Here is a 15944-nt window from a genome sequence, read left to right as displayed (position 1 = left end):
GGCAACAAAGCCACACCTACTCTCTTTATAAAACACACGAAATAACAGAAACAAGAATATGGTTTTATGTAAAAACCAAGGGTCTTACTGCAGTAGAACATGATGATTTTTTTTTTAATGGTTGACAAAGCACTAATGATTTGTTTCAACTTTTGGAAAAAATAAAAGAAAAAGTCAGCAGGAAATGTTTCTATTTCCTGTGACAGATGATTAACTGTGTGTCTAGCAGAACAGAAAACCAAAAAGTGGATTTCCTTGGTGAGAAGGAATTACATGAAGGACTCTAGAAAACATAATCTGTGGTAAAATGCCTGGTCCCAGGCTACAAGAGACCCCTCCTCCTCTGAGCCCCAGACGAGGTCAGAACTCTGCTCAGAAGGGGCAGCCCTTTCCACACCCTCAGTGAAAACCACACAGCCAGGCAAACCCAAGCTTCTTCACCGGGAATTTTATGTTGGCATATTTTTCTAGAAGCTAAACGTTTTGTTAAATCACCCACAAAACACCTGTGCTTCTCAAACTTACGTAGAATCTATGCCTTTATCAAGAATGTTTTAGAGTCAAAAAGCAGATTTCCACACGCAGCTCAAATACTGTGTGACCGCAAGCAAATCCTTTGACCTCTCTGAACTCCATCCCTCCCCTATAAAATGACAATAGTCATACCTGCCAACTCAAGTGAAGATGCTCAAATGATTAAACAAAAACCAAACCAAAACAAAACAAAACAAAAAGACGGTCAAGTGAGTTTATAACCAAGAAAGTGACTTTTAACCCATACAGCAAATTATAGTCTTACTCGAAACTAAAAAAATAATGCAAGTTCTTTCCTTAAATGATCATTTAAAAGCTCTATGACTTTAAATACATTTTATATTTGTCAAAATACCATTAACGGAGGGTGGGGTAGGGGCAGAAACCAAAACAGTAAAAAGACTACAGACATTTGTAATGCCATGTTTAGAAAAAAATTTTTTAGAAAATACTGTAGCATGGTGGTTAAGATGCTAGGTTTTAACGTCAAATCGATGTGGATTTTATTCATGATTTAGACATTAACCTTAGACAAATTGCTTAACTTTTTCGAGCCTTGGCTTTCATCTCCATGCAGTGGGGAGGATATTGCTTACCATGCAGGCTCACTGTGAAGACTACATGAATGAGACAGTGTTTAGCACATCTGGTACAGTCTGAAACATAATAGATGCTCAGTAAATGACCATCATGGTTGTGGTTATTAATTCTCTATACATATCATTCGGTATATGATTTGCCTTTTAAATGATATAGGATCAAACTTCTAAAAATATATTAATTGGCCACTTTACTCGGTATAAAAACCTGGTAGAAATTTATCCAGAGAAAATGCTTCTCTGATGCTCCATAACTTTTACTTTTCTGAGCCTGATGATATTTAGATTGAAATAAGCATCAATGCAATTGAACTTTTCAGTACCATCATTCACTTGCCTAAACCCCCTGAGAGCTCAAAGTATCTTAGTTAAATGGAGTAACTTCCTCCTTTATAACAAAACTAGAGGCCCGGTGCACAAAAGTTTGTGCACTGGGGGGAGGAGGGGGTCCCTCAGCCCGGCCTGTGCCCTCTCTCAGTCTGGGACCCCTCGGGAGATAATGACCTGCTGGCTTAGGCCTGCTCCCGGGTGGCAGAGGGCAGGCCCAATCCCTAGGTGTAGCCCCTGGTCGGACTCAGAGCAGGGCCAATTGGGGAGTTGGGGTGCCGCCCCCTGTCATGCACAGAGCAGGGCGGATTGGGAGGTTGCGATGCCACGCTCAGTCACTCTCAGGGTAGGGCCGATTGGGGGGTTGGGGCACCGCCCCCTGTCACACTCAAGGCAGGGTCGATGGGGAGGTTGCGGCACCACCCCCTGTCACGCACGGAGCAGGGCCAATCAGGGGGTTGGGGCGCCGCCCTCTATCACCCATAGAGCAGGGCCGATCAGGGGGTTGGGGCACCGCCACTATCACACTCAGGGCAGGGCCGATGGGGAGGTTATGGCTCTACCCCATCACACACAGAGCAGGGCCTGTGTGTGTGTGTGTGGGGGGGGGGGGTTGGGGCGCCGCACCCTGTCACACACACAGCCGCAGGGTGATCAGGGGGTTGGGGAGCTCCCCCCTATCAGGCACAGAGCAGGGCTGATCAGGGGGTTGTGGCGCCTTCCCCTGTCACGAACAGAGCAGGGTGGATAGGGAGGTTGTGGCCCCGCCCCCTGTCACACACAGAGCCGCAGGGCAATCAGGGGGTTTGGGCCCTGCCCCCTGTCACACTGATCCCGGTGCCAGGAGGCCTCTCGGCTCCGCTGATCCCGGTGCTAGGAGACATACTACCCTTTTACTAATTAGGATAGAGGCCTGGTGCATGGGTGGGGGCCGGCTGGTTTGCCCTGAAGGGTGTCCTGGATCAGGGTGGGAGTCCCCACTGGGGTGCCTGGCCAGCCTGGGTGAGGGGATGATGGCTGTTTGCAGCTGGTCACACACCCTTCAGGGTGGGGGTCCCCACTGGGGTGCCTGGCCAGTCTGGGTGAGGGGCTGAGGGCTGTTTTCAGGCTGGCAGGTGACTGAAGCTCCCAACTGCTCCTTTTTTTCTTTTTCTCTTTTTTTTATTCTGGGCCAGCTTTAGCTCTCTGGCTCCAGCTCTTAGGCCTCGGCTGCTGAAAGCAGGTATCTGGTTTGTTTGAGTTCTATAATCAAAACACTGTATCAACTCCAGCTCTGAGATCTCTGCTGGCTGAAAGCAGGTTTCTGGGGTTTTGTTTAGCTTCTATATTTGTAACAATGTTTCAAACTGCAAGCTCAGAGGCCAGCAAGGCAGACGGGGAACGTTGGTTTCCTCCGTCACTGGAGCAAGCAAGCCTCATGTTAGCTTCAAGCTGCCTGGCTCTCGGCCGCCATCTTGGCTGGCAGTTAATTTTCATATCGCCCTGATTAGCCAATGAGAAGGGTAGCGGATGTACGGCTAATTACCATGTTTCTCTTTTATTAGATAGGATACACATATTCATAAGGAAAGAGCACTGGCAGGGACGTATCAAGGACAGAAGTGAAAAATTCTCTTTCTAGGAAATGTGTGTTGCAAGTAAATCTTCTATGCTGTCCAGCCAGAGTTGCTCAAGTTCAGAGATAAAAATCTGCTGGATACATTCTAGAAATAAAATGAAAGAACAGAGGCAAACTTCAATCAATAAGAAGGGTATTAAGGTAGTAACACATTGTCACAAATCTAAAGATGTTAATTTCAATTTCTAAGATTTACCACTTATCACTTAAGATGCAAATCACACATTGAAAGCACCAATCTTCTTTCGTAGCATTTCACTGAGTCATTCACAATGTCTGCTGAAAATAGTCTCAACCAAAATTTTCAAGCGTTGGTATACTATCTTGATATTATACTTTGTTTTTCTTATCAGAACCTCAAGGTGACATGAATAAATAACTTGCAGTTGACCTATAGGCCAGTTTCAAAACACAGGTTAAGTTTTTAATACATGAGAATCATTCTTATTTAGAAGGCACTATTCTACAATACCTATTCTATTTAAAAAGATAGTGCCATAATCCATTTCTGGATCATAATCTGATATATTATACAAATTTTTCTTAGTTTCTTATCGCAGACAGAATGAAATAATACTGCCTAAACAGCAAGTATCATGTGATGGAGAACCAAGAAGGTAAAAGTTAATATTTAAGCTTTCCACTTGCTTGATCTAAGATTAACAATGCCGAGTTTTCATGGTTTTTTGTAACACAGAGTTACAAAAGAACTGAGTCAAAGTTTAACATTTTTAAAGACTTCTTGCTTTGAATATTTGAATTTTGTATTTCTGATAATCAAAATACATAATTTAAATATGGAAGCATTTAAGTATGATGCTTTTATAATTCAGGGCTATTAATACTAGTCAGTAATCATGGTCACAGTGTGTCATTCAGGAATTTTAGTTGGATTCAGATTAGGTGAAAACATCAAGAACTAAGCGAAAGCTGTTTACATACATGAGTATATCTATACAAATGTGAGAGTTCTCTTAGTTATCAAATATATGGAGTTTGGCATATTTGTAAAACATTCTTAAGTATATTCTTAAATATTTATGTATTTTCTTAAATACCCTTAAAGGTGTACAGTTTGTGTTAGGAATAAGATGGGGTCTTTAAATTAAGGTAACTCTCTGTTGTGTCAGGGTTTTTTTCTGTTGTTTTCTTAAAATATATTTTTATTGATTTCAGAGAGGAAGAGAGAGGGAGAGACAGATAAAAACATCACTGATGAGAGAGAATCATTGATCATCTGCTCAGGCATGCCCCCCACTGGGAATCTAGCTCACAACCCAGGCATGTGCCCAGACCAGGAATTGAACCATGACTTTCTGGTTCATAGGTCGATGCTCAACCACTGAGCAACACCGGCCAGGCAGTTGTGTCAATTTTGTATGGTGTTTTAGACTTTTCGTAGACTTCATACCGGCTGTAACCAATAGCAACTAAGTTGATTGAAGAAACCTTGTGCCCTGACCTATGTGCTCAGTGGTTAGAGCGTTGGCCTGCACATCGAAGGGTCCTGGGTTTGATTCCCAGTCAAGGGCATGTACCTGGATTACAGGTTGGATCCCTGGCCCCTGTCAGGGCACATGGGGGAGGCAACCAGTCAATATGTCTCTCTCACATCAGTGTTTCTCTCTGCCTCTCCCTTTCCCCCTTCCTCCCTCCTTTCCATTCTCTCTAAAAATCAATGGAAAAAATATCTTCGGGTGAGGATTAACAAAAAAACATAAAGAAAGAATTTCTGTCATGGGAACCTAAGAGGTGCACACACCTTAGAATGCGTGAAATGGAAATGAGGTCTGGGGAAGAGCTGTGTTCTTCAGGAGCTATTAATTGTGCTGTACGTTTAGAGCAGTTAATATATATATATTTTTTTAATTCTGTGATAAATCTTGGACTTTGCTTTGCTGTGGTGTGTGTTAAGTCAGCTCCCTCACAGCAAGGGATGAGCTCTGTGGTTCATGATGCTGGATGAGGCCAGGTTCTACAAGTCACCACCCAGGAAATGGTAAATTTGCTTGTAATAAGAGGTGGGGATGAGACGGAGGACCCTTTCCACCTCAAAGAACTCAGACAATCTTTGAAATGAAAAACAGCAGGACAGACTTGTTTCCTTTCGTTTTCTGTGATATGTAAATGTTTTTTGGTGAAGAATTAGGGAGATAAACCCATTTCTAGTGACAAAAATAACTTTATTTTTCAATCATCTTTTTGTAAGCATGCTTCTTAAATTTTATTTTTTAATATCTGAAATTCTCAATGTGTAACAAAGCATTCCAGAAAGTTTGGCAAATACAGGAAAGGAAAATCACCATAATCTTGTCATCCTAATGTACCTTTAGCAATTTTTGTGTATTTCCTTTCAGTATCAATTCGTATATTTAAAATCTAATAATTTTTATTGTTATATTACGAGCAGTTATTCATGGTACAGCCTACTTTTATTTTAGTACCTTTATTTTTACTAATTAGGTAATAATCCATGGAAGAATTTCCCCTCATTGACTACTGTTGCTCTTTTACAGTTCTAAGTAGTCGTTGGGGAGAAAATACTTTTCCTTCACTCTCTTTGGTTAAGTGCCTGGCAGCCTGTGAAGTAAGTTAACAAAGGACAGATGAACAAGAGAAAAGGCACACATTTTATTCATTTCTATGTGCCCAGGAGTTCACAGAAAAGAAGTGAATTTTAACAAAGGAAACAGGGATTAGGGCTTCAGGAAACAACAAATTGTGGGGAGGTACTAGGAACTACAGAGAGACAACTAGTGGAAGCTAAGGGTTAATGTAATAAGGTTTCTCTTTGTCACTAGTTACAGTTAAAATTACATGGTCTGTCTTTGTTGGCATAAGTAGCAATAATAAATTATTTAGGTTGAATGTTCTGAAGCTGTTTTTTCACTCAGTTGCCTTATTTTATTTTAAAGTTCATTATTTTACCAAATGCAGTCAAAATTTTTGACCAGCCCTGGCCAGTTGCTCAGTGGTGAGAGCATTGGCCCAAAGACTGAAGAGTCTTGGATTCGATTCCCTGTTAAGGGCACATACCTCGGTTGCAGGCTCCATCCTTGGCCCTGGTCAGGGCGTGTGCAGGAGGCAAACAATTGATGTGTCTCTTTTACATCCATGTCTCTCTCTCTCTCTCTCTCTCTCTCTCTCTCTCTCTCTCTCTCTCTCTTTCTCTCTCTCCCCCTCCTCCCTCCCCTCAACTCTCTCTTTTAAAAAATCAATGCAAAAAATATCCTTGGGTGAGGATTAAAAAAATTTTTTTTTGCATCAAATGCTCCATATGTGCATAAAGCAGCAGTTCTCAGCCTGTGGGTCGCGACACCTTTGGCAGTCGAACGACCCTTTCACAGGGGTCGCCTAAGACCATCCTGCATATCAGATATTTACATTACGATTCATAACAGTAGCAACATTACAGTTATGAAGTAGCAACAAAAATAATTTTATGGTTGGGTCACAACATGAGGAACTGTATTTAAAGGGCCAGAAGGTTGAGAACCATTGACATAAAGAATAAAAAACACACACAAATTAATTCACCAGAATTTATCTCGTAGGAAAGAGGTGAGAATCCTGATGGCTAAAATAATCATAATAATAAAATAACTTTTCTCCCGTTTTGGGAAGGAAGTCTCTTTATTTCCACATCTATCTAGTTGCAGGAAGAGCTCTCACTAATTCCGGAAAGTAATTCGGTAGCCTGCCCGCTTCCAGAACCCTTAGCTCCCTCCTTGAACACTGGCTGGATTTTCAGAAGGTGTATTATGACACATTCAAATCAAGGAATTTTAGGGCTGTCACCATCAGCTAGTTTACATTTGGGAAGAATCTTAAGCAGTGCATTTGAAAACTCTAAAGTAGCTTTGATTTATTATAAATTAATGACATAGGATGTTCATTAATTATTAAGCTTGGTTGAAATTTGCTGAATGTTGTACACAGGTCTTGCAGCCAATAGCTGTCATCAGAATGATTTGAAATTATACCCAGGAGAAAAATAGAAAGGTTTTTGCCTCCATGCATTTGCAGTTGCTTGCTGGTTTTGTAGTAATCTTCAAAAAATGGGATATCGATTTGTGCTACTTAGCTTTCCTCTTCCGAGAAAATTTAGCCACTTTGGGGGGGAAATGTCGTATATCCCAAAAAAGCCTCTCTTGAAAATAAGAATTTAATTAAGATACTGATTTTACACTGAAGTATTAAAATCTTAATATTTTAGTAGGATAGGTACAGTATCCCATGGTGGGAATTACATTCCATTAAAAAATCTGCATTTATGATGTGGTAGGGGTAAAATTGTTATTTAAAAACACATTAAATGAAGAAATCTCCTTGGAAATAAATATTGGATTCTAGGTTGTTTTAGTTGTACTGTTTTTCTTCCTAGAGTTGTGTCCTGAATTGTGTTGGTGGGAAGAACCAAAGGCTTAACGGAAGCCCCACTGATTTTAAATAGCATTTATTCAGGCTCCTTTGTTACATATTCACCATAGAACTGTTCTTTCCTTTCAGAGTTCTTATCCCAGTTTATGATGTAACCTTCATCAGTGTGGTCATTTGGTGGATGCCTATGACCTAAGTCCCATGTGGGCAGGCTGATGCCTGCTCCCAACCACCATTATATCCCCAGGGCCTAGCACGTTGGGCATAAGCACTCAGTACAGTGGGCAGTTGGAAAGGATGGATGGAGAAGGATTGTTTCATTAATTTTTTTTAATCCTCACCCAAGAATATGTTTTTTTTATTGATTTTGAGAGAGAGCCAGAGAAGGGGAGAGAGAGAAAAGCATAAAGTGAGAGAGAAACATGTATCGGTTAACTCCCGTATGGATATTAGACCCACAACTTAGGTATGTGCTCTGACCTGGAATCGAACCCACAACCTTTTGGTTAATGAGAGGGTGCTTTAACTGAGCCACCTGGCTAAGGCGAGAAGGATTCTTTTAGTCATGAAGCCTCTTTCAAGGTAATAAAATATGAATAGTTGTGTCTTTCTTTCGCAACAACTGATTGAAAGGATCATTTTATTACTTTTCTGTATCTGTATCTTGGATCTCTCAGACATTGCTATAATTCCGTTTTGTAGAATGGGAATGCTTGATGAGAATTCATTGTTCTTTAACCATCACAGCCTTGTAAAAGGATTGACTCTCATCACACATACAAAGATTTAAATAACAGTGTTGTCAAGTGGACCTTATTGCAGCGAAGCTCATGTGTGTTTCTCAGTGTAGGGGAGGAAAACTTTTCCTTTTTCCCTCCTAGATTTTTGTAGCTGGTCTAATAATTGAATTGACACAAGACAGATGAACAGGAGAAAAAAAGACAAATTTAATTTTGTGCCTACAGAGGTCTGGGATCGAAGGAATTGCTGGAGCAGGCTGTTTGTATACCTTTTAGACAAAGAAACAAATTTATAAAGAACTGACAAGACAAAGAAACGTAGGCTCCCGTACTAATTGTGAAGAAACTAAACAGAGTTTGTTTGCACGGCCTTCTCAGCCTTGAATTTTCTCTCTCTGGTGATAAGGGCACCTCTCCACTCCCTGGAGCAGGGAGGGTACCTTTCACATGAGATTTATTTCCTGCTTCAGGCAGATGAAGCCTCAGAGTGTCCTTGCACCCACTGTTTCATGAGTAACTACTTCAAAATAATCAATACACCAAAGTGGAACATTTTGGGGTGGCCTGCCTTGAACCCCATCACCACAGATCCCAGAGCATGGTTATATAAGTCCCAGAATCTGCACATTCTTTCAGAAGTCTTGAAATAGCTTATTTCTAATTGCTCGGACTTCCTTGCTTTTTCCCCCCTCCCTTTTATATTGTATTTTAGCACAGCAACATATGAAGGTTATTGCTTTAAAACGTTTTGAGTGATAACTTTCAGGATAAATTGAATGAAAAGAACAGTATTTTTTCTCAATTTTCTTAAAGCACCAAGTATATACGTATTTTTTTAAAACAAGGATGCTTATTCAGCCAATCTTTGAGGCTTCATTTTGTCTTAAGTATTACAGTTTAAAAACATAAAGTATAAGCCTTAGTTGAAATAATATTAAAACAAATCTCTTTATATACTATTTCTGCTGTATTGAAAAAAGGAAAGAGACGTTCTAAGAAAAGAAACAGAAATATTTAGTTTAATTTTTTTTAATTTGTGGGGTATACATGTGAGAGTATGCATTTTAGTTTAAAATATGCTGATTTGGGCATAAGTGCTTAAGGTTTTGTGTGTTCTTTTTTAGCCATGGCTATTATTTAGTGTAGAAATAAGTACTAAAATATTAAAAACAGGTTGAGCATCCAGTGCATACAATACAGAGTAATTTTCTAGAGTGTGTGTATCTAACTTGCAAAAGTTGGGACTGACCTTAAAAGGAGGTTTTACAGAAGACAATGTGGCTCATTACATAGCTGTTAGTTTGACTTAATGCAGCGTTAGATTTTAGAATACACACCCACAAGAATTAGTCAACTGTATATTCTCCATAAATATAGTTTCTTGAAACTGAGCATGCGCTATGCGCTAACTATTGAATAATAGTGAGTACAAGATGTTGTACTCCGTGGTTCATTTCTGGCATATACTCTATGTTGACAGTTAATAGTGGAATCGCATGAAAACTGAGAAACCTAACAAAGATGTATGCTTAATCAGTCAGCACATCTTGCCTCTAGAGAGTAACAGAGGGCAGGGCCAAACTTCTTCAAGAATAATTTTTAAATACAGTGTGGCCTTGACTTACGAGTTTAATTCGTTCTGTGACGGAGCTTGTAACTCAAATTACTCGTATGTCAAATCATAAAGTGAACGAGTGAGACACGTGATGCTGGGCTGATGTGGTGTTCATTGTGACGTTCGCTGCGCCAACTAGCGGTGGGGTATTTGAAGCTGGCTGGCTCGTAACCCAAATTTTAGCTCGCAACTCAAAGCAAAAAATCGGCTGAGAGATGGCTCGTATCTCGAAAAGCTCGTTAGTCGGGACACTCGTAAGTCAAGGCCCCACTGTAGGTCATTTGCTGAATGTTTATTCATTAAAGTCTAAAAATTGAAGCTCCAAGTAGCATGATTAATATTATTTTGGCCGAGGAAATTTTTAGAAATCTTAAAAATCACCCATAGAATGCCAAACACCTTGAGCTTTAATCCACCTTTCTGACAATAATAAATAGCACATTTGTTAAGTCTATTTTTAAGACATATGGTATTAGTCATACCTGTATAAATTGGAATGCCTACTTTCCTTTTTTTTTTGTTGGACCTAATTACAGCTTACCCAAAAATGGCATCAAATTTTTAAAGGACATATTAAAGCCCAGCCGGTGTGGCTCAGTGGGTGAGCATCAGCCTATGAATCAGGAGGTCACAGTTTGATTCCTGGTCAGGGCACATGCCCGGTTGTGGGCTTGGTCCCGAGAGTAAGGCGTGCAGGAGGCAGCTGATCAATGATTCTCTCTCATCATCGATGTTTCCACCTCTCTCTCCCTCTTCCTCTCTAAAATCAATACATATATATTTTTAAAAATAAAATGAAGAACATACTAAAGAAAATATCACTGTTCTATATTGCTGAAAATTATTAAGTGATGCATAGAGATGGTTCCCACTGACACTGACTCTGCCATATAAATTTTGAATAGGTATCAGTAGCCTGTGTTGAGTTGGTATAATTTAGCTTATAACAAATGCCTGTCCAGAAAGTCAAAGGATAAACAAGTCCAAAAAATGATTCAAACTTTATTATAATGTTTCTGGAAGATTTCACCACAAGGCAATAATGAGTATAAAGTAACATTAAGTACAGTGGCTCTCAACTTTGGTGTACATCTGATCCAACCATGATGCTTGCTAAAGGTGAAGATTCCCAGGCCCTACCCTACAGATTCAAATACTATGGGTCTGAGGTGGGGCATACAAATTTGCATTCTTAACCCAGGTGTTTCTGATGAAGGAGGCTTGTGGGCCATACTCTAAGAAACATTGGTCAGCCTTCAAATATTTTTAATTGCATGAGTACTAGAAGAAATTTGAAAACCATGTACCCCTTTACACTTAGAAATTGAAATACAAATTTTTTAGTTTAAAATAGTTTGTCATTTTGAAGGATATAATTTTAGAAGAAAATTGTATAGTATATGTATGCTTTAAATACGTTTTTTATCAAAACCTTGAAGCTACAGATTTAACTCATTTATTTCATTTACCCCCAAAAGCTAATCAATCATTTAACAGACAGCCGTATCATATTTGTGACTTTGTGAACAAAAAAAGACTGATTTTATTTTTAATGAAAACAAGTATGTTAATCTGTGTTCTATGGCAATGATGCATTAATATAGACAGACAAGCAAAGTAAACCTTTTTATTTGTGTAAGGGTAGAAAAACTTTTCCTGTATCCTCTTAGATATATTAAGTGGGTCCTGCAAGTAAACTTTCAAAAGACAGAGTTGCAGGAGAAAAGGCATATTTTTTATTGATATTAATATTTTACATGCATGGGTGTCCTCAGAGAAAAGAAGTAAAAACCCAAAGAGGCTGTTAAACCCAGGGTCTTATATACCACTAGTGGCCCGGTGCATGAAATTCATGCAGTGGTGGGGGGGTGGGGGGGTGTCTCTCAGCCCAGCCTGCACCCTCTCCAATCTGGGACCCCCTCGAGGGATGTCCAACTGCCGGCAGTCAGACATCCCTCTCGCAATCCGGGACCGCTGGCTCCTAACCACTCACCTGCCTGCCGGCCTGATCAACCCTATCTGCCCCTTCCTTCCGGCCTTATCACTCCTAACTGCCCACCCCTGTAAGACTGATTGCCCCCAACTGCCCCCCCCGCAACTGCCCCACACCTCCCACCGGCCTACTCGCCTCAACTGCCCCCCCCCACCCCGCCGCCGGCCTGCTTGCCCCCAACTGCCCTCCCCTGCCAGCCTGATCGCCCCTAACCGCCTCTGCCTCGGCCCCACCACCATGGCTTTGTCCGAAAGGACGTCCAGAAGGTCTCCGGAAGGTCTCCTGGTCTAATTAGCATATTACTCTTTTATTAGTGTAGATTTTAAGGAAGGGTGATAAATTGTGGAGAAGTGACTAGACAAAAGAAAAGGTGTTTGGGCACCTGAGATAGGTAAATTGTGGGAAGGCAAATATATGAGAGAAACTAATGGTGGGTAAGTGTTATTTAATAAGGTTTACATTGCAGACTCGGGTTGTCTCTGGTGATGAGTCATTCTCCTCTTCCTGCTATGGGAAAGAACACCTTTACAAATGGAAATGTGTCTCTTTCACAAAGGGAAATTTATGCCCTGCGCATTTGCCTTCGGCTCAAAATAATCATTGTGCCAAAGTGTGGCATTCGGGGGAGGCAGAGCCTGATCCCCTTCGCCTGCACAAAGCAAGGCTCTGCTCCCGTAGTATTTCTTGCCTGCTCTCCGCAGGAGCAGAGCATTTTCCCACCACTCAGGGCACTTCAGAGGTTTTACACCCTGAACCACCAACCTCATAGCACTCAGGATGCGTAAGTGGTGTGCTGTTCTCATCATAGTAGGAGAAAGGGAATGTGAAAAGCGAGGTAGAAAGGGTTTTAGGAAAGTATCTGGAAATTGATTCCCTTAAAACCCTCCATGTACATGTACTCCTTTCACAAGGGTTCTTAACTCAGAGTTTGTGAATGTGGAAAACAATTGCACCTTTATTTCCAGTAACCTCTCCTGGAAATTGAACATTTCCTTTCATATGAATGTGAACAACAAATCTAGAGTAGCATTTGCATCAGTAGAAGTCAGATATTTTCCTGTCACACTGCCATTGTTTCACGTCTCTCAGAAGGCAGTTTAAACTGATCACTGCTTTGAAACCATGGCAGTTATTGGGCATGTCCCTAGATTTTGTTATTTAATGGGTTAATAAATAAGCACATCTATTTTCATAGTATACACCTCTTAACATCTTGATAACCTTGTAAATATAATTTAAATATGGCTGTATTTTTTAAATGCTGTGTATTTTAATTTATGCCCTTTTATGTAATTTAATACATTATGCAATTTTAATACATTAGCTAGCCCCTGACTCTCAAACTTGCCGTTGTATTACTTGTCTTATCAAGATTTCTATTTTTCCAGGCCTACACTGTTTAAAAATACTATCCTGACAGGGGACCCAGCCTGACCTTTGTCAAGGGAGTCCAAAGCAGAAGCAACGTTAAAATCCTTGTATGGGAAGAGGACAAGGTACCCTTAGAAGCATGCTTACCTCAGTTTGAAGGCTGCTGCGCTAGGGGAAGGCTGAAGCCCACCAACCCTTAAACTATTATCCCAAGAAATCCAGACTTGCCTTTTTTGCCAGGGAATGAAAATCACTTAAGCCTGGGGTAGACAAATCCCATTTTAAACGCTGTAATCCATTGGTTCTAAACCAGGAACGTACATCATACTCCTCTAGGGAGCTATTTAAAAATACACAGTTAAGCTTTATGCCTCAGGATTGCAGTTCAGCAGGTAGGGGTGGGACCCGGCCATCTGTTTTAAAGGCCCATAGGTACTTTTCATACAGATCCTCATATGAGAACTACTTACTGCTTTAAACAAAAGTGCTTTGAAAGCTTGTTCTACAAGAACTGTTGTAAGTGTCACATTTTAAAAGATTTATTTTGATTGAAAAATTCCAATGAGGAAGATTCACTCCATAGTTTGGAGCTTGTAACTACTTAAAACAGCAGTAACCTATTTGTTGTTTCCTCCTTGCAACAAATGAGAGAAAAATTGTATCTTTTCGCAAAGTATTTTTAAGGATATAAAGAGAACGTGCAATCTTTCACTTATAAAAAGCAGTTGAGAGGTTTTCTAATTGGCATGATGGAAGGTTGATGCATATCTCTGCCCTTTTTCCTGTGATGATAAATTCCTTTCTGTTTTTGGTTATCATGCCTTCTCCTTGTCCAGAGTGCCACACACAGTCCTCTCCCCGCCCATGTCTACTCACTCTTCAAGGTCAGCTCAGGTGTCTCCTGCTCCAGGAAGTCTCCCTTACCTTTCTCTATGCTTCCTTAGAACCTTGTACATACCTCCATCACAGTAGTTACCACATTATCTTTTACCTATTTCTGTGTCTGCCTCCCTTGGGCGACTTTAACCTCAGCACAGTATCTTTGTGGTGCTATGCCCGGAATCGTGCCTGCTCATTAAATATTTTGCTGAGTAATTATATATATATATAACCACCCAGTTCACACCTCTCACCCATTCTTCATTGTACTTGTCCGTGACCACGCACTGCCAAGGCAGCAAAGAGATCATGCTTTGGCCTTCAGGCTCCTGCTCTAACCAGCCAAGCTAACCTGCTCAGCCAGACCAACAGCTCATTATCATAAACTAAGTCCAAACTGAATCGGACAATATTAGACTGGCCATCGGTCCAAGATGACCCTTCCTAGCCAGAGCAAGGCCAAGTGTGAAGCTGACTGCTAAGCCAGCTACTCCCTATTTATGTCTGTACATTGGCCCCTGACTCACACTTGCCATTGTATTACTTGTCTTGCCAAGATTTCTATTTTTCCAGGCCTACACTGTTTAAAAAAAAAAAAAAAAGTCACTTACGTCCACTCAGCTATTAATATAACCCTAGCTTAATTCTGTGCTAGAAAAAAAAATCAACTTCTTATGGCAGTGCCGTAAACTTAGAGGGAAGTGAAATATAGAGCCTGAAAGAGTTGTATTTTATTTTGAAAGGAGATTAAAAGGAGGTGTGGTCATGGACTCATGTTACTTTTATTTCTAGAATATAAGAGCACAGGCCTGAGGCTTCCAGGTGCATGGTGAAGATTTCATGCATCCTGCACATTAAGACCTCAATTACATCATCAATAGGTTCTGCAACTGACATATAAGGAAACAAATTTTACCATATTTTAATTGGTATAAATGAGACTTAGTTCCTAGGGCATTTTATCAGTGTTATAACAAAGGAATGGTATTTGAAGAACTGCTGTACAATTTTAGGTATTAACTTATCAACAGTGCCATTGAACATAAAATTAATGTCTGGCTTTGATGAAATACAATTTAGTACAGTTTAAGACTGAGCTGCATTTATCAACTGTGCTCTATTGCCTGGATTTTGGCAGAGAAAGTGCTTGAAACATTTATCTTGTATTTACTATCAGATTACTATGAGAATTGCTTATTGTTCTCTCCATTTTATACCTTTTAATTAAGCTGGGAGGGGGAGATGTAATAAAAAGAGAAAGACACAGTTTCCATCCCAAGTGGATTTTCTCCAATTTCACTGAAGGTCCTGCTTCTATTTCGGTAGTCTTGGAGACCTCTCAATTTCTCTTTAAAACTACCAGTGGCTCTAGTATGTATTTACTAGTATTACAAAATACTGTGAAACAGTACAACTGCTGTGACTTTAGGTGTGTTTGGACATGCATGGTTGACCTTTCACAGGGCAGACACAGATGTTCTCAAGGGTCAAAAGAGGTCATCAGAAGCCCAAGACCTATAGTTGCTTTCTTTCATCAGATAAAAAACAAACAAACAAAATAAAAAAAGCCACTGGTCTGCCCTTTGGCCCCTGGACCAGGTCTCAGTTATTCTCCAGGTAGTCCAGCAGGTGAGTTTGTCTAACCGTTTTTTTCCAAGATCAGCACCGTGAATGGAAATCACACATTCTGGAATCAAACCAGATACCCTGTTCTGATCACTTCTTATTCTCTGTCTCTGTGTTTTCAGTGAACATGGTGGTGCTAATTGCCTATTTTGCAAGGTGACCATAGAAATTAGATGTGATGTATATAAAGTCTCTAGCATAGTGCTTGTTATATATATTAGATGGGGCTTGGTAAATGGCTCTCACAATTTAAATGCTTTTG

General features: G+C 40.4%; 1 protein-coding gene across 10 annotated transcripts in view; it reads left to right on the top strand.

Moving 5' to 3' along the window:
• Window positions 1–15944, top strand: part of MAP7 (microtubule associated protein 7) — a 142621-nt gene that overhangs the window by 54666 nt on the left and 72011 nt on the right. The window contains exon 1 of one of the 10 annotated variants that reach the window (XM_059700435.1): window positions 3662–3695. The exons of the other annotated variants lie outside the window; for them this stretch is intronic. Within the exon in view, the coding sequence (XP_059556418.1) occupies window positions 3680–3695 (16 nt within the window). The 5' untranslated portion in view covers window positions 3662–3679. Of the gene's footprint in view, window positions 1–3661; window positions 3696–15944 lie in introns of those variants that run through there. 10 annotated transcript variants of the gene reach the window in all.

This window comes from Myotis daubentonii, chromosome 6 (genome assembly GCF_963259705.1).
Source record: "Myotis daubentonii chromosome 6, mMyoDau2.1, whole genome shotgun sequence".
Lineage (NCBI taxonomy): Eukaryota > Metazoa > Chordata > Mammalia > Chiroptera > Vespertilionidae > Myotis > Myotis daubentonii.
This window is presented reverse-complemented; position numbering and strand designations above follow the sequence as displayed.